The sequence below is a fragment of the Lagopus muta genome, chromosome 1 (genome assembly GCF_023343835.1).
Source record: "Lagopus muta isolate bLagMut1 chromosome 1, bLagMut1 primary, whole genome shotgun sequence".
NCBI lineage: Eukaryota > Metazoa > Chordata > Aves > Galliformes > Phasianidae > Lagopus > Lagopus muta.
Genome location: NC_064433.1, coordinates 12,402,960 through 12,422,762, shown reverse-complemented (window position 1 = coordinate 12,422,762; position 19,803 = coordinate 12,402,960). Strand labels below are relative to the sequence as shown.

General features: G+C 40.5%; 1 protein-coding gene across 1 annotated transcript in view; it reads left to right on the top strand.

Moving 5' to 3' along the window:
* Positions 1 to 19,803, top strand: part of CCDC146 (coiled-coil domain containing 146) — a 71,385-nt gene that overhangs the window by 47,888 nt on the left and 3,694 nt on the right. The window contains exons 8-17 of the mRNA XM_048933152.1: positions 247 to 320; positions 1,746 to 1,973; positions 2,891 to 3,077; positions 6,258 to 6,353; positions 7,555 to 7,725; positions 9,085 to 9,173; positions 9,268 to 9,432; positions 11,435 to 11,659; positions 12,270 to 12,498; positions 18,788 to 18,916. Of these exons, the coding sequence (XP_048789109.1) occupies positions 247 to 320; positions 1,746 to 1,973; positions 2,891 to 3,077; positions 6,258 to 6,353; positions 7,555 to 7,725; positions 9,085 to 9,173; positions 9,268 to 9,432; positions 11,435 to 11,659; positions 12,270 to 12,498; positions 18,788 to 18,916 (1,593 nt within the window). The remainder of the gene's footprint in view (positions 1 to 246; positions 321 to 1,745; positions 1,974 to 2,890; positions 3,078 to 6,257; positions 6,354 to 7,554; positions 7,726 to 9,084; positions 9,174 to 9,267; positions 9,433 to 11,434; positions 11,660 to 12,269; positions 12,499 to 18,787; positions 18,917 to 19,803) is intronic.

The window sequence follows — 19,803 nt, the reverse complement described above, 5'->3', positions numbered from 1 at the left end:
GATACAGATGACATATGCAGGCATATTAATTGCATCCAAGTGGGAATCTTGTTTTTCAGACATAATGACATAGTAAATAACAGTAATTATGTTCAAAAGCAGCAGCTACAGTTCCCTGAGATAAGCTCAAATAATTTGAAAATAGGTTTCTTGCCAAGTTTCACAGCAGTTCTATATGAGTATTAATTCTGTTAAATCACCCAAGATTGTGAGGCTATGAACCTAACCTTTGTCTTTTGTTGCTAGGATGAATTAGTTAAGATCCTTGGTGTTCCAGTGCAACTTAGAAAGGAAGCTGAGAAGATAAATCAGAAAAAAACGTACGCTTTTAGTAAATAAAATAAATATATGTATGTATGTATTCCTTGTTTTCATCCATTTGTTACACAGGCATTAGAGAGTAGCTGTTGATTGAAATTAGGATCATCATTAAAAACAGTGTTGATAATTCACTCAAAATCAATGCACCCTTCTAAAAAATGTTGTTCATGCAGTGAAATACTTTCCATTTAAATACTTTCATCTATTGGAAGATGTCCCTGTCCATGTCAGGGGACTGGAATAAGATAATCTTTAAGGTCTATTCAACCAAAACTATTCTATATTTGTATATAATTTAAGCACGCAAAAAAAATAGAGAACAAAGCTGATAATTATTTAACCATCTTACTGCACTACAGTAATTAATATATATCAGATCTGCTTAGTAGATTTTCAATGGTTAATAAGTTAAGCTGTTATGTGTAGTGTGTAACACAGCAATTAGCCTGTTTTATATGTTGTAGATCTCAGTGAGTGCAAATAAGTTTATTTACATTGGCCTCAGGGAAACTGCAGCAGTTTTCACGCAGGTGGAGGTCTGACCCAAGGAAACAAGCATTTTCCCTCCATGCGTACACAGCGGTTTGTCAGGCAGAGGCTGTTTACTATAAGCTCCCAGTGTGAACTCTGTCAAATATTTCAGCTGGGAAAGCCAGCCAGTCAGCAGCCTTTTTTTCTCTGTTTTCGTGGCTGTTTTGTCCTCCATCAGAGCATAATGTGCTGCTTTCTGCATGTGTAAAATCTATCTGGTACCTGCAGTGTCAGCCTGGTTGCTCCCAGCTGCTGGAAGCTAAGTGCCCATCCAGCTGAACAGAGCACGTATGCCCTGCTAGCACACAGGGATACACAGAGAGTTTTGTGTTGCCTGCCTGCAGTCCCTGTCAGAAATAAAGTTGGTGGTTGACTATGTTAAATTTCTCAATTTTAAAATTTATGTGATAGTTTTATTTTCTCCTCAAAACTCTGCTTAATGTTTAATGTGACTCTGCTATTGTACGTACAAGAATTTTTCCCTATTGTGGTACAGAGAAGCAGTTTTAAAGAGTGAGTGCACTTAGTAGATTATTAATGGAGTATTTAAATGAGTCCTTCTGCCTGAGACAGGTCACAGACACAAACTCTGAGCTTCCAGCCTTGGAATGACGGCTGGAAGCATCACAACCCTGGATCCAGTGATGCTGACAGAGCTCCGTTACCATTTTTTAACACTGTCCTGGTGCTAAGATCCCCATGATCATTTGTAGTTTGATGCAGAACTGTCTTGCAATGTGAAGATTAGTAGCTTGCTATTGTACATTTCGAGCAGATAGCTGTGGCTTTGAAATAATTTTGTGCTCCTGTGAACACTGACAACCTAAATTTTGTCATTTAAATACATATGTAGCAATGTCAACCTCTACTCTTTTGTTAACACATATCCACAGCGATGCAGAGAATCAAAATGAAGACCTTAATAGCCAAATGCAGGAGTTAAACTGTGCCCTGAAAGATATTGACAAAGGGACAGAAAATATCTTGCAAGAAAGAGAAGATGTAATGAAGGAATTGGATGGAAAAAGAGCTTTGCAGGAGAGCAAAGAACAAGAATGTGCTGCTTTGATAAGATTGCTAGAAATTGGCAGAGAAAAGGAACTGATGATCCTGGTAGAGAGGTAAGAACACTAGATGTAAGCTGTGTAGAGTGAGGGAGCACTTTGTTCTGAAACATCTCTTTTTGTATTGCTTTGCTTATGTTTTCAAGTTCTATGTGGAAACCATGACGGAGCAGAAATACCAGAGTTGGTTTTGTCTTCAGGAATGTTTCTATAAACTGCTGGTCTCTGGGATCTGGCTCAGAAAAGAACATCAAGAAGTAGAAATGTTTGATAAAATCCTGCGAGAGTAAAGCTCTGCATTTTGCTCTGGAAGGGAAAATGGTTCTCCCTGCAGTGACAATATCTTTTTCTCTGTGTAGCCCACAGAAAGCAAACTAAGCAAAAAAAGCTCAGCTGTTTCATTTTCAGATGAGACTCGTAGATTTCTGCCCCATACTCCATAATTTCAATGGGAATTGGCCACTCATAGCTTTCATATTCTCTTTGAAATTTTGATCTTATATGTACTTGGTAAACTAAAATAAGCTGTTAGGTCAGTCATAAGCTTCAACTGACTCCTGAGGACAAAGTACAGGTATAATCATGGTCATATTCTCAGCACAAATGCTTTTGCCTTTGAAGTTTTATGTTAAAGGATAGCGGCACTGTGAATTGAAATATTCGAGGGTCATGACCATGTAAACATACTAAAAAACCATGTCTTCTTCCTATAATAATTCATCTTCTACAGACTTGTAGCAGATTTAGAACAGGTTGTGAGACCTCACTGACATAATTAGGAATATTATCATTTCCTAAAGTTATAAAATTGTTAACGGCTAATTGTAAGGTGACTTGTGGCAGTACATCATGATTTTGTCTTCCTGCTTGGAGATAATTACTTTGTACTCAAACCCCATTAAAATGATTGTGCCTGATGCAAACACGTCTTGCTCAAATTACCTGTCTCTGAAATTCTCTGTTTATCTCTATAGAGACTCTCTGAACCATGCATTAAAGGAACAAATCCTTGAGAAAAAGCAACAACGGGAAACTCTCATTCACATGCAAGTAGAGAAAGATAAAGAACTGAGAAATCTGAAAAAGATGGAGCTACAGCTGAACACGATTTATGAGTCCTTGGAACAAGACAAGTCACAGCACAAAACATTGAAATTAGAGGTCTGTATGAACACATTGATCATAAGAATTCCAAACTTTCTTGCAGAAAATTCATGTACAATATATTTGGACTGATCCTAACAGAGGGAGTAGGATAAGACTTTTCTAAGTCTTATGCACAGAGAAGTGTTAAGAGTGCCACAGCTACTGACTAAGGATGCTCTCAGTTTCTGTAGCTGTAGTGAGAATACTGTGTGAACCCATACTGGGGCTCTTATTAAGAAACAGTAATTAAATGAGCATCCTAATCAGAGCTGGCACTGATTATATTGGCTCTGTGTCCTATGTCCTCCTTTGAGGCACTGTATCATTTTCTATGTGCAGTAGCGTAGTAGCTTGCTTGCTGGCATCAAAGAAGTTTGTATCAGGCAAATAAGGCCACATAGCCACATATTACCCAGGTCCTGGGTTTCACATCAGATAACAAAGATCATCTTCATTAAGTTTGAAGATTGCTTGAACATTGCTGCAAATAATTTATGATGTGTTTAACATTATTCTGGGGGCAGGAAATCAGCACTCTATATAGTCTGGTAAAAATATATATATATATATATTTCCTTATGTTTCATTCATTTCCACTGAACTTTCTCTTTTCTCAGCTTCCTCCTTGTTTTAGTGTATCACCCATTACTCTTCTCATACCGATGTACTCTATCTTTTGTGCCTTCTATTACCTTGCTATTAAAGAGCAGTTTTAGCTTGCTTGTCTACTTGAAGCATTTCCTTTCTTTTCTTCTTCCCATTCTTTCTTAAAACATTATTTTGTCTGCTTTTTCCCAATAACTTCCTCTCATTACTGGTTCTTCTAATCCCTTTTTCTTCAGCTTTTTTCTTACATTTCTTTCTAGACTGTAAGTCACTCATAAAATTCCCCATGCTTAGTCGGTATTTTTTTTTGCAGGATAATAATATATCAATTATCTGATTTGGAAGTACAAGGAGTTGATGTTTCTTAACACGACATTGTGTCAGCACCATTTTTCTTGGTCCTTCTAAGCAGAAAAAGGAACTCTTTGTTGCATCACTATAAAATTCTTTACGTAACTTTATGGTATCAGAACCCACGTATACTTGGCTTTGCTATTTTTTCCAACTCTAAACATTACTCAGTAATATTTAATCTTTGTCAATCAGACTTTTTTTTTAATGTCTTCTTCTATACATGAAGATGACATTTTCTCCTGAATTCACACGTGCATTAATTACCTGGTAGCACACTTGGGAAGAGGAAAAGCTCTATATAACCACACCTAAACTTTTAACCCGAATTTCCTGAGCTATTGGTTAAAGGGATGCACATATTCCAGACTTGGATCTTAAAGATCATGCTGCGTTTCTATTGGTATCAGCTCAGAGAATCTGGGAAGCTGAATGTTGTCCTGTGTTGCTATTGAAGAAAGAATTCTGGAGGGAGGATCACAATTGTTCAAAGTCATGCGATATTAAAACCAAGCCCCATCATTCACTGATAGAGATGTGGTTAAAGTTCACTGAGCTGGGTGAGATCCCAACCCAACCCCTTTACACTGTGTGAAAGGGCCAGAGACCTGCAATGGAACCATACAGGTTTAGTTGCATTGCAGGGGATTCCCTCAGTGCTAACACCGGGTTATACTGCAGGCTTGAATTTGTGTTGCAAGTTGCAGCACCACGAGGTGTGCGGGAGAGGGAATGCCAGCAGAGATAAAGGTGGAGCTCAGAGTAGAATCATTCTCCAGAAGCTGCAGGATGCTGCTGTGTGACAACGTGAACAGGCCAGGACAGTACAGTCGTTTCAGCTCATCTGTCCCATTGTCTGTGTTTTCTCTGATTGCATTCTTGGCTCTTTTAGATGAGAAAATGTGAAATCACCTCTGCCCTGCAGCACAGTCAGCTCACATGCAGTACTGGAGTGAGAACTGCAGTTCAAGCTCAATTCTGGTTTCATTTGCTATCTTGAGATGATTTTCATTTGAAAGATTTGGGAGCACAAAAGTTGACGTATTTTAATATTCAAGGTGATTCCAAGCAAAAAACTCACCAGAAATAATAGCTAATATAACAGTGTGATTGCAGAGGCAGCAGTCCATCAACATGCTTCCCCAGATTTCTCCTAGTTTAAGCGATGTGCTGAGTGCAGAGCAATTGGTTTGTAGAATAAGGAAATCACATGAACACTTCCTTCAACTTTTTTTCTTCTCAGTAAGTTGTGAAAGGTCAGCTATTGCTAAAGTGACATTCTGTGTGAAAGAGAACTGGCGGCCCTGGCTGCCTCCAGCCCCGGGCAGGGCTGCTGCTCCTCTCCCTGGCCTGGTCTCCTGCCAAAAGCGCCAAACTTGAGTCTTGTCTGATGCCAACAGAAGCCTTTAATGGATGAAAGATGTTGGTAGGAGCTTTCTGCTTCCAGACACAGGAGCCTGATGGCACCTTTAGAATCCCATTTTGGAAATGTGTGTCCGCATCCGCCACAGCCAAAAGTGCACAGCAGAAGTGGTAATAGCACAGCAGAAGTGGTAACTGATGTACACTGCAGAAATGCTGTGTTCACTCCCTCCATGAGAGCGAAAGCAATTTGTTTAGCATGGATTATGTTGACCTTTTAGCAAATCTAAGTCAGATCTGACCTGTCCCAGAGCTGGAATCAAATAGCAAATAACCTCAGAGCTTGACCTTTACCATGCCATGTTATCCTTTATTTAAGTGCAAGTGAATGCCAGAGTGCTGTGAGGCCAAAAAAACCTGGTGCCTCACAAGATCTATCACACAAATGGTTTTAGTTGGATTGTTCAGATTTAATCAGAAAGTAATTTCTTCCTTCTCGCATTTCTTTCTAAAATCTGGCTGAATAAACAGGTTCTCCCATAATGTACAAGAAAAAGTTGTACATAGCTATGCTGTTTGCTTGGACTTCCTGGAGCCTCAGGGAGAAACAGGAAAATCCTTCACAATTTAAACCAATAACGTAACACTTATACATTCCATCACTTAAACTGGGCTTTGTAACGTTTAAGAAAACCTTCAGAAACTTGGGCATGGTGTTGAGGAATTCTGCTCAGCCACCAGTAACTCTTGGATTAAGAGTTGCAACAAGACAGAAAAATAATAATTTCATCATGTGTATAAGTAATTGAAATAGATTTTCTGCATTTTTCACACCTCTTGTTGCCATCATTGAGAATGCCTGATTTATTTTTGCAGGCAGAAGCTATCCCTAAAATTAATGGAGTATTACTAGAAAGAAGACGAGAACTGCAGAAGGAAATTGAAATGAAAAAGAGATGTTTAGCTAAACAGGTGATGAGTTCTTCATTCTCATATTAATTCCCTGTAATGATTGGTTTTCTGTCATGAGAATAAAGGAACCATTTTTTAATTTTTTTTTTAATGGCGATAGTTTCTGACTGATCTGTATGGAAGGGACCTGGACGATCCTCTAGTTACAGTTCCCTGCCACAGGTGCAGACATCTTCCTCTAGATGTGTGGATGTCTGTCAATATTCACCGGGGTCAAATGTGCTGGAAATGCAGATGTCTCATTCACAAGAGTATTACTACTTGCCACTTTCTGGATGACTTTATAATAAGCAGTAAATTTTAGACATACTTTCTTCCTAAGTTCATATTCTCTTATCTTATTCTCATATACATTTTCTTTTGTGCTGTCTTTGAAGTCATTAGAATTGTCAGGTGAGATTCAGCTTGTGTTTGGATATGCATAGGTACATACATGTCACTGTTCGTGTCCTTAATGGTCTGCCATAGCTGGCAGAGCTCAGAAATTCATCCATTCACCTCATCCTGAAATAAGCTGATTTGAAGGTTACACAAGGAACCGTTCTGGATATTTGAACTGATCACCAGTACAATACAGATCATAGAAGTTCCCTGAATAAACTCTCCTTTGAACTACAGCAAAGACTTAGGGAAAGTCCAAATCTTGATTTCAAAATTACACTGGGAGAGAAAGGACCAGTTTCTGCCAAATTGTGTCAAGGGTTAATCCATGTTAAAAATGTCTGGTTACTGTCATCAGAATTTGACTAGTTTCAGCTTTCAGTCACTCTATTTTTTAAGTGTTTGACCTTTGATTTGAGGAGTTTGTTATCAAACTTCTGTTCACTGTACAGCTACAAAAAAAAAATCCAATCTCGTTATACAGTTATCTTGCTTTAAGGAGACAAAGCTCTTTGAGATTCTTAGCATAGAAGGTGTTTTCCAAGCCTTTTGCAGCACAGTTTACTGCATGCCCTGATTCTTTGCTTTTATATTCAGCAGCTGGAAGTGCTGCTGGATGGAGGAACAGAAACTTTGTAAGTGCTGAAATATTTTGATGTTACCACAGGATTGTGCGTGGTGCTTCAGATGGTACTTTTAAGTCAGTTTTGTTATTCATTTATTTTTAAATCCATGTATGGTATGCTTTGTAAATAAACCCAAAGTGTTTCAAACACTGGTAATACATCAGGGCATAAGGAACTGACTTTGATTTCCTCAGGAGCTGGTATCAGGTATGGATGCCCGCATGTTAGAGGAATGTATTGCTGAAGAAGGCCGGCTGTTCAAGGAGCAGGAAAGATGCCGCAGTGAGTTATCCAGACTTGCACAGCTGACTTGGCTGAAAGTTGAAGAGAAGGAACAGAAATCAAGGGAAGTTCAGAAAGTCCAGGTATCAAAATATCTCATATAATTGAAGGTCTGCTCTAAAGCAAAAGCTGCTATATGAAGAAATTAAATCACTAATGAGAAAAACCTTATAGGCTCTCATTTCCCACTTTACCTTGAAGTTCCATTGGAAATGATCATCGCAACTATCCCTGTTCATTGCAGGGGAGTTGGACCAGATGACATTTAAAGGTTCCTTCCAACTCTAAGGATTCCATGATTAACACAGGCAGCTCATAGTACTCTGTTAGTTGGTAGCAATTTATGGTGCAGTACAACAGTGCACTAAAATATCGTGCTACAGTTGAAATAAGGTGTTTGAAAGGATGTTTTCTTTCAAGGCTACAGAATAAAATGAACAATTACGGAAGAGGCAGAAAAGCAGATAGCCCCAGCTGAGATCCTTGGAAGTACAAGAAGGTTGTTTTGTTTTGCAAATGTATGGACATCAGAAGATACCCAGAACTACTATTCACTCCAAGGAGAGACACCAGTTCTTATTTTCCCGATACACTTCCATATGCAAATCATTCTATTAATTTGAAGGAAGAGGGAAAAATCCCCCATTCTTCTGGCTAAATACCAGGAACAAACTGTTTACACTTCCACAGTGTATGTCCATATTAAAATAAATCGGGTAGGCTATCCTTACAGCACATTGTGAATTTCTGACTGTCTAAAGAAATAGAGTCAAAGGAGCAGTTCAGGCTTTGCAAATTGAATAAAAATAAGTCCATAAATGGACCAAATCATTAAGAATATAATTTTGCTAGTAAACACTCCTGTTCAGAACTGCAACCAGACATCCACCAGCTTTTTCTAATACCTATATCATCCTCTTGATATCAGTGGGTGAGAGAAGGTCTGTCCACTGAATGTTAAGGACACAAACTAGTAAGGACTGAACAGAACTGAAATCAGATGTGCAGAGCCCTTATGGAATGTAAGTGTGCCATGCTACTCAATCACCAGTGACTACTGAGAAGGCAGAAAAGTAAAGAAAGAATTTTTCTTTTAAAAAAGTGTATCATAAATTCAAGGTAAAACTTCAACAGTGCATATGCACAACTACACTGAGATGGAACTGGAGGCTGTTTAATAAAAACAGTAGAACTACAGGTAGCAGGGATCATTCATTTCAAAATGAGCATGAAATAAATTATCTACATTTTTAGCAGTCATTGTAAGACTTATAGTATACATAGAGAGACTGGGTTGCTTAGTGTTATTACAATAAAGGCATTTCACTGTAATCAAAACAAATTCTTGGAAGAATTCTGCCCATATTTTCCTCATCTAGGAGAGCTGCTCTGTTTCTTTTTGAAAAATCTAAAGCACTTACTGAATTCTATTTAAATTTCAGATGCAACTTCAAAATATTATTAAAGAAATAAAAAGAAAGGATCTTGAAATAGAACACTATAAGAAGAGGAAAAGAAGAGTCCAGAAAGAGTAAGAAAACAATTACACACTAGACAAAGTAATTTTTATCCAGATAATGTATGCCTAAACTTATAAAAATTATTTCTTTCACACTTCTCCTCAGACTCCAAGGAGTTGCTAAAATGTGTGATATAATCCAAAGTGAAAGGAATAAATGTATACATTTGGTGCATGTTGCTCAGCAGAAAACAACTGAAATTAAAGACCGGATAAAAGTAAAAGCAAGTGAAAGAGAAACTTTAAGGAATACTCTTATAACCCAAGAAAGGTGAGTTTTAAATAAGCTGTAAATCACAGATGTAGAAATGGAAAATGTTTCTTAGAAAGAATCCTATTCTCAGTTATTACCCTAATCCAAACAAAGAAATATTGCAACACCCTTACAGAATCTGCTCCAATCCTAACAATTTACAATTAGTTTTGTCATTACTGCATGGGAAGGAAACCTTTTTGAAGTTTGTCTGCCTTCTTTCTCATTTTCCTATCCTTTCAAGTGAAAGACTGCATTTATACTTTCTTCGTCTAACTGTTCTCAAGCCTCTAGCATATGAGTATGAACAATTCTGTTGTGCTCATCCTTTGGCAAAAGGAGGTCCATACACAATTCACAATAGACTGGATGGTACCAGTAAATGAGTCACTAGCTAGTAATATGGCCAATTAATTATTAAATTAGAAGTGAGCTTCTTGTTTCAAACTCAAACTGTAGTCAATTGGGTAATATTTCAGATCAAACAAAATATGGCTTCAACTTCTAGGCAAGCCTGATCAAAATGAAAGCTTACACTGACAGCTGAGGAGGAGCAGCTGGTGTGTGTGATTCTGTTTTTTCGTCAGTCATTGCTTGGTGGAGATGTCTTTTTGCCATCTTTTTGTCATCCAAGTGGTGATTTTCTGCTTGGTGCTATACAGACAGTGACAGCGTCTCTGAAATCAGTAGCCAGGAAAGCAGGGAGCTGGGAAAGGGTCAATTCTGTAAGCAAAACAGCACAGCCAAAACTAAGTTTAGAAATAATTCATTTTGCCCAAAACTTTGTTTTCTGGCATCAAAAAAAAAATTGCACAGCCATGCCTAAGAATGCATTCAGGATAAATTCAATCTATATATGTAGTTAATCTCCATGTTCCTTGACTTCAAAGCCATGCTGGAGCAAGATGAAAAGAAGTGGCACTTCGTGGACTGAAGGGATTCTGATGACATATGCAAGCTGATGTTTTGTGCTAAAATTTTTTAGGCCTTCCCAATAAACTACTTGTGAGAGGAAGAGGAGAAAGAAGGATAAAAATCCATCATGGTATCCCTGACTTAACTGCAAGCTACTCAATTTAGAAGACAGAGTATCAGTCCAAAAATATAGTTTTTTTCATATTCTATTAAATAATTCACTGCATTTCTCCAATACTGTCAATCTGGAAGTTGATTTACAAAAGCAGAAATGAACCAGAAAGAATCTCACAGCTTTGCACAGAGTAATTCAGCAGCTACATGACGGAACCGAGAATGAGAGGAAGGGCATTTCATCTGCTGTTCTATATTTTAATAGGAGACAGTGCTTCTTCTTTCACTACCTGTTTTGTACGTTAACAAATATCTTCCCAGTGTACACAAAGCAGCCTCAGTCCAGAAGTGACACTTAGTGCAGTTTAAGTGCAATAAGTCTGAATCCCTGTTGTTACCAAAGCAATGCTCCACATGGCAACAAGAAGCTGTCTTCTGAGCAAAGGCACCGTCATCCAGTGGCTGGCAGTCTCCAGAAACAATGCCTTTTCTTCAATTTCATGCATGGTTGTGATTTATCTCTAATCTTTTGTTATGATGTTTTTCCCACATCTTTCAGATAGGAGGATTGATAACATTCCATCTCGTGTGAATGTTGGGATACAGTGTATTATAAGCTTGGAGACCTCAGAGTCACAACCGTGTTATTTAAATATCGAACTGTAAATGAGGAGAAGGACAGGCTTACTGCACATTAAGAACTTGCAGTCCACACTTCTACTCTTTAAGTTTTTTCCCAGGGCAGAAGAGCTGTGGTGCAGGCTCCAGCATTTCACTGGGCCATAGTCCAGATCTGCTCAAGTTGGAAAGAGCTCACACAGAGGCGATTCTCAGAAAAGGATTCTACCTCTTGTCACACTTCCTTGAAGCAGGGTGACATAGAAGATTCTTTGTGCAATTGAGCAATTAGTTTAAGCTCTGCTTTTTTGTGCTGCAATTGCTTTCAAATTGAAAGGACTCAAAGCTTTCCTACTTTTCTGTTACCTTAAAGAGAACTGCAGAAACAACACATGAAGAATAAAAATAACGTAGCAATTAAAGAGAGTCTCAAAAACGATTGCTCCAAAGTCATGCAAGTCATGTATGAAATGAACGAAAAGAAAAAGCAACAGGTTTTGGATCTTGACAGACTTGCCAATATTGTTATCCACATTGAAGAGGAAATTGCGCAGCTGCACAAAAAGTACAAAAGAGCCATTGAGGAACAAAACGAGAGGTACGTGTGTAGATGTGATGCAATAAAGTGGGTCATTCAGAAATTCATGAAGCGATACCTTTCGATTTCTGAGCAAGTCTAACCAAGAATACCAAAGACACCTTCACTGCGGTGCCTCGCAAGCAGCCCGCGACGCCTGTGCTGCTGTGTGTCTTGGATGTGTGTGCTGGTTCTCCACTGCCGGAGCCATTCGTTCTTCAGAACTCTTACAGGACAGCACAGTACCTTGTCTGCGGAATGCCTTGAGAGCTTGTAGCCTCTGCTCTCTGTGCTTTGTACACCACTCTCATATGGAAGTGTAGAGAAAAGCTTTCCAGTCACATTACTCCACTTTCCAAATGAATGCTGTAGAGGGCAAAAAAAGCTTGTAGCAATGGTATGAAGGACCAAAGCAATCTTGGTAGATGTGTTCTCTGATTTTCAGCTTGTAATTCTGTTCTCTTTTTAAGATGCTATGGTGATATTAAAATAGCATCTGTGAAATCTTGCTATATTTCCCAGATTATTGCTATCATTTTTTAAATTTGCCTTTTATGTTCTTGAATGAAATACAAGGAATATCAACCAAAATTTAAAAAAAACCTACCTTTTCCTTTTGGGCTTACTGCAGTGGCCTTCTGCTTAGAAGTCGAGAAGAAGAAATATGTATTTTATATGAAAAAATAAATGTACAAGAGTTTTTGTGTAGAAAAGGAGATATTGAGATGCAAGCTATGGATGAAAAAATCAGTTTTCTGAAGATGAAGGTGGCTGAGAAAGAGAGACAGATTAAATTCTGGCTCAAAGCACTCCCAATGAAGAGAGCCCTGGATGCAGAGTTGGTCATACTTCAGATACAGGTTGGTGAGAAAGAAGCCCCTTTTTTCCCCTTTTGTTTTCTCTAATTCTGTATTTAAAAACAATTATCATACAAAATATAAGTCAGCGTGTACAAGGCTTATTAAAAGAGAAAGTTCATTAATACACCAGTCCAGGAAAGCACCGATGTGTATTTGTAACTTGAAATATGTCAGCTCCTAGCTCGTGTATAACTGAGGCCGTTTGCCATGTGCATACCCTCCATCCCAGCTAGCACTCCCAGGGCCGTAAATGTCAAGATGACTAAGCTGGAGAATGGCAGTCATGGGGAAAATATGGGAACAGAGATAAAAATTGTTAAAGCTGCATTGATGGGGTAGGTGGAGGGCTGGGGAATATACTTAGCTCTTCACATTTCTAAAATAACAGCCCAATTCAACCTTGACCCTGAGCCTACTCTGGAAACTGCTGCCCACAGTGATGCCGCATACATTTCCTTCTATACAAAAACAGACTAAGTTTTAGTTCTAGTTACAACATGACATTAAACAATTAACAAACTGCAGCGTTGGTCATTGTTCTGGGCATTCTTTCCCTGCTTTCTGAAATGGCCCATTTACTTTTGACCTTATCTCCAGATGGTAATTTTTTCCACACGTACTCTGTTAATGTCTACACAAAATTATGGTGTACCATTGCCATCTGTAATTGCATGGATGGAGCTGTGCCTCGCTGTTAAATAGTGCTTGCACTGTTCTCTTATTTCTGGTCTTTTAAAGAGATTGTATGCTCAGCTAATAAAGTACAGTTTTGTGCAATACCTTATGCAAATCATACCTCAAAGAGCTTCACAGTGCAATTACAGACTTAAACGATGAATTAAAAAGAACATAAAAAGAGATGATAGACTGAAGAAAATAAGAAATGCTTCCAGATAAGACTTAGAAAGAGACTGAGAGTCACAAACGCAACAACAAAGCGCAGATGATTTCTGTGTTAAGTTTTCTGTTCTGCATTCCTGAAACTTTCTCCTTTGTGATGATGGTCTGTGTTAATTGCTGAAGGGAGGCTGCTGTTACAGGCTTTTTAAATCTTTTAGCATGAAGTAAAACAGAATGAAAATAGTGTTGTGATATGGTCTCTATGCATGTTCCCAAGTCGGGGATTTTTGAGCAAACAGTGGCAAATAATCAGTTGTCACTAGATATTGTGGTTATGGAACATTACATGGTTCAAGCTGGCTGCCAGCCCAGCCATCTCCCTGTGCTGTCAGGTATTCTAGCATTAATACTCTTCCTTCTACTGGTAATAACCATTATGACTACTAAGAAATCGCTCTAAATCATTTGGCTTTATCACCTTGATTTAAATAAAAGTCATAAGCCTAAACTGAATTCTGGCATTGGTCAGATCATTAACTCCTGCCCTGATTACAGATCTGGCCCCATGTTGACGTCCAACAGCATCACTTGGTTACAACGTGCAAAGCCTTTTACAGCAATGCTCATTTGCACACGACCTTGACTTGATGTGGTCAGTACAGGTCTAAATCCATCCTTCCTGTGAACCCAACCTCTGATGCCAAGCTGAAGCCTAAAGAGGTGGTAACAGGCACTCTGACCTGAAGTTAGAGCCCACTGGGCAAATTATACAGATCAATGGTAAGGGCTCTGTATTAACAAAAAGAGTTAGGTGTCTTTGCCTTTGGAGGAGATCCTTGGAGGTCTTTGTCCTCAGGGCACCTACCTCTCCTTGTGGACTGCACAGAAATCCTTGAATCGTGTAGGAAAGGTATTTCAGAAGGCATTTACTTTTGAAATACAGTTTGGACTATCTGCATTAGGCAGGACAAATCCTGTCTCTGCACCTTTCACATTTTCTTTTTTCCTCTTTTCCTACACTGCCTGTCTCCTTAAATCTCGGGTATTTTCCAAACTTTGTCATCTTATTCTTTTCTGTACTGCTTTTCTTCTCTCCTGCATTTCCCAGCTTCCCCATTACCCCAGAACTGTGTCCCCTTTTCTCACTCTAGATGTGAATTGAACTTTCTGGCACTGAATGCAGAACAATCTTCCATCCACAGATACATTAGAGGTAACACTTCAAACACAGGGGTTGTGTTTGAAGGAAAAGAAAACAAGCTGGAAGGAAATGTTTTTGATTTTTTTTTTTTTTTTTGAGACATCATTTGAATCTAAGCCTCCCATATTCCCACCAGATCCTTTCATCATCAGTAAGTTAACTATTCTAAGATGCGTTATCTACTTCCTTAGAGATGCACCTCTGACCAGAAGGTGAATGAATGCATCATATTCAATAGACTACAGTTGCTGACCCCATGCCTGGTGGCTGTGGTACCCACTCAGAAGTGGGGAAGCACAGACTGGGGCTGCGTGGCAAGACAGGAAGAACAAAAATGTAACGTGGTCCTCCTGTGTTCCACACAAGTTGCTCAATCATCAAACCATGGATATTCCATTCTTACACTTTCCATCAAATGCCATTTAGTTTCTCAAAAGAATGACAGGTGTTGATAGATTTTATCTCAAGCAACACTAGATCGGTTCTAAGCAAAAGCACTGCCAAGACGGAGTAGGTATTTTTGTTGCATTCAATGTAAAGCAATAAAATCAGAAATATTTAGAAGCACTTCCTCTATCTGACACAATAAATACCTGACAAGATTTTAAGCTGGGCATCAAACTATACAGCTTTTACTTGTGACTGCACATCACGTTCCTGCTGACTGAAACAACCCATGAGGACTAATCTACCTTCAACAGTGAGAAATACCTGCCACTAATCGTTAATTAGTCCAACAAACAGACCTGCTGAGCTCACAGTGCTCCAGGTGGCACTTTCATGCCTCTGAGCTAAACTAATGCACAGGGACTGATAATTGCACAGAAGCATTTGGCATCAGTTTATCCAAGTTTTAATACAGCCTCTGAAAATCTGTGGACCACAGCATCAGTTGTAGAAAACCAGGGCTAGCAGAGAGAAGAGCTTCGTGGCAGTCCTGCTTGTGCCCCAAGTGGGGCTGCCTGCCATTCATGAGGGCACAGCTGCTCTTTCCTGGTGGAAGCTCCTATTCCCCAGGCAAGCTGCCCCAGCACTTCCATAACACAGGAACAATTTTCTTAACCTTTAGCTGAGCCGCTCTTGCTGCAGTGTAGGCCTTTAGATTTCTTTTCCATCCACCAGGGACACAACAAACAGATCATTCTCTTCCTCCCTGAGGCAACGTTTCACGTTCCTGGAATAAAGTCAGCCACATTCGTCTCCCATGCTTTTGTTGGGCTGCACAGCCCCACTCCTTTGCATCAGCCCTTAGAGCTAGCACTGCTTCAATCCTTCTTTTCTACTTTCCTTTCTTTCTGCCTTCAAGTGCAGCACCTAATGGCAGTGGCTGAGAGCAAAAGGATTCATTCAGGCAGGTGGCATTTCTGCTTACACGTCCTGGTATGTTGGTAGTCCTTCTTGCAACAGCATGATGTACTGATTCACATTTGCTTTGTGAGTACATTTCCTGATGTAGTCCTTACCTTACATTTTCATCCAGAACCTGTTTCCTTATCTTGTTTATGATGAGATCATATGAAACAATACTGAACTTCTGTAAAGATCAAACTGTATGATACCTACCATTTCTCATCCATGCTCAGGTTAAATAATAGGAGATCGAACTGTTTGGCACAGCTACGTTAGCTATTATTCATAGTCTTTTATTTTCCAGCTATTTACAAAGAAAGCTTCATGATTTTTTTCCATATTTATTATTCAGAAAGTGATTTATTAATTATATCTCTATATATTACATCCATAAATATTAATAACATCTATACTCAGCAGCTCCATTTCCCCCCACTTTAAAAACCAGATGTGATATTTTCTCTTTTCTAGTGCAAGAGATACCCCCCCTACATCCCCTGAAGTTTATAGAATCAACACGAGCCCTGCCCTCTCTGAGCAGCCCTCTATCTGCTCCGTGTCCCTTCTCATCTTTTCATTCTTCAGCAGTTCTTGCTATCTACAGTCAAGCACAGCAAAGCCATTCTTGTAGGGCCTTTTCCCATGCCCTGTATCAAACACACTCCAAGAAAGGTCTTTTCTGGTTTTAAGACTTACCTATCCTTACATTGTTTAAGCACACACATGATGTCACAGTTATTTCCAAATGTGCTTTGCTTTCCATATTTTTGGTTTAGCTTCTATTTAATTCCCATCATCTGTAAAAGTAAGCCAAGCATTTATCAGGAAACCTGGATTTTTTTTTTCTTGGTTCAGACAGTGTTTGTTCTGCATCAGTCCTTCTCTGAAGTAACAACTCAAACCTGTATAACACAGGGAGCTGTGCTAATCCCACAGAGGTACCACCATCTCCAGCAACGTGCCTGCAGCTGTGCTGCTGCTGGAGCCCTTTGGCTCCAGATCTCTGGCACCAGCACTGCATCCTGTTGTTTGTGCTCACCCTGTTCTTGCATTCTTCCTCTTGTAGTTCTCAGATACTGCTAGGTTCCATTTTCAGCTGTTTAAAATTAAAATAAACCTTTAAGTACGCCTGAAATGAGTTGCATGCAGAAGGGCGTGCATTTTATATCAAACCACGATTTGACAAGGAAGCTGCTCAGCACAGATATTGAGGGCTTTTACTCTGTCTGTTCTTAGACAAAGTGTAAAGGAAAGATTTGCATGAACCTTTTTCCCAAAAAAGAGCTGCTTAGAGCAAGTACAATGCTGACACTTCATTATCACCTGCAAATAACTGTCAGTTTTCCCATTTGCAGTTGAACATGAATTGTTCTCTTCCAGTGAATAAACCCTGTCCCTATAGCAATGGCAAAACAATCACTTTGTATTTGTGGTGACCCTTCCCAGAGCTGTGAGCATCATTTCCTCGACACTGTCACCACCCCTAGCTGCAGGTTAGCACTAACAGGGAAGTCACCATGCTTGTGTTCCAACAAATGCAGAGGGCGTGACGGTGTGCTGACAGACAGCCAGGTGCACATCAGGCACACAGCCATTGTGGCCTGCCCCGTGAGTCCAGACATGAGGAAATGTTCCCAGTCACTCCTTCAGCAAGCAACTGAGAGGACATGGAGTTCCATCTGTGTATTCTGGGAATCATAGAATGGCCTGGGTTGAAAAGGACCATAAGGATCATCTAGTTTCAACCCTCCTGCTATGTGCAGGGTTGCCAACCACCAGAGCAGGCTGCCCACAGCCACATCCAGCCTGGGTACAAAACACATTCAGCGTTTCATTGCCAGCAGTGACTTGCCTGGGCTCACCTCACAACCACCCTTGCGGATGCAGACACTGCACTAGGCCGGGCAGCTGAACCCCATCCAGCCTGGTCCTCAGGACTCACTCTCCTCCATGAGGGTTCCCCTCTCCTCTGCCCAGAGCTGCAGCCATCTGCAGCACAGATAGGCCCTGCCACTCACTGACAGCAGTGATGGAGGGTGGCCCTCATCCACACCCTTGTGTTGGCCCAAGGGATGTGACCAGCCCCAGCTTCCCATCCTGGCTGCATGGCCAATGCTGACCATCTACCCCCAGGACTGCTGCTTTTTCCCTAACTTTCAGAAGGTAAAAAATATCTTCCAGTCAAGGCATACCTGGTGGTTCAGAGAAAAACCCTGGTTGACATGACTGCTGTACTGATACACAGGTTGCTCTGTTGCACAAATAGTCAAGAGAACAAGAGCTCAAGGAATCATTGAGAGGAAATTGTATTTATGTCTTAGAAAGAAGACCTTCATAGAAACACAGAATGGTTTGGGTTGGAAAGGACCTCAAAGCCCGCCAGCCCCAACCCCTGCCACAGGCTGGCTGCCCCACCAGCTCAGGCTGCACTGGGCCCCATGCAACCCAGCACCTCCAGGGATGGGGCACCCAGCACTTCTCTGGGCAGCGCCTCACCACCCTCTGAGTAAATAATTTCTTCCCAGCATCTAAACTAAATGTCCCCTCTTTTCTTTTAAAACCACTCGCCTGAAAGAACCCTTCTGTGGCACAAGCTCTCACATTCACTACCAATAGGACAAGACAATGCCATTTCTGACAGTGTAGGGAAATGTTCTCAGTGTTGGACCAGCACAGACTGACACAGGCCTGTGCTGCCAGAGCACCTCAGGCACTCCCAACAAGGCTGCAGTCCTGCTTCTGAGCTCAGGCAGTGCAGCATGGCCATGAGCTGTGCACCTGAGCACTCTGATTGCTGAGGCACAGCACACCAGGCACACCAAGACCTTCCCTCACTGCAATAACAGGGCTTTTTGCTTCTAGTCAGAAAAGTAACCCTCGCATGTTTTTGTTTGCCAGTATTCCCAGTGCAAGGACAGGATTAAAGAGATGGAGGAAATCTTTGTTGACCCCATGAATGAGAGCAGAAAGCGAGACCTGGGAGGGAAGGACCCGTCTCCACCTGAACTGCAGAAGAAGATTGAACAGGTAGCGCCAGGTCTCACTGCACAGCCCCTAACACTGCAGGTTGAGTTCTTTTATAAAAAGCAAAGGGTGTGTAAAATAATAAACCATTAATGCATGTGAACCAAAGGCAGGCCCACCATCCTCTCAACATAACACCTGTACACATGACATAGGGTTAAACCAGCATTCTCCACAGTGATTGGCTTTTCTGCTTTGTCCCCACTCCAAACAGAGACCCAGAAGAGATTGGTACCCAAAGGCTCCCAGGCCAGCTGCACCCCTGTGGTGCTTTCCCCCTGGAGCTGCATAGGAAAACATTAAGTCCAATACAAAAGCCAATTTCAGGGCACCTCCTGTATTGCACAAAGTCAGAAAGGGAAAGGGACAGAAGGAGCAGCCATGATGTATTTAGTTATTGTCTATCTTACTTACAGGGGGAAAAAAAAAAACAAACACACCTGCTCTACTCTGTGCTTCAGGTGGGTCTGACAATCCCAATGCACTATCCCCTCTGCTCTGCAGGTATTCAGGTACCTGCAAGCACAGTGCAGTTCTCACCCACATCCTCCTACTGAAGGGCTGACTGCAGTGATTCAACATGAACACTTCCTGGGGCCCCTTGCATTGCTCCAACCTTTTGCTTAACTTCCTCGTGTCCCTTGGCAGGGGAGGGATCCCAACAGGGCTGAGTGGGCACAGGGTCATAACCCACCTGTACCAACCTCACCAACTTTTGAAAACTGGATTTTGTGAATGCATAACATAGATTTAATGTTCCCATTCAACCTCTCCTTATGCTTTAAAGTCCTTTCAGTTGCACAGTACTTTCTTTGTATTTGGAGCTCACTTTTAACAGCAAGGTGTCAGGGGAAGATTACTGCAAGCAAGAGCTGAAACTTTTAGTGCCT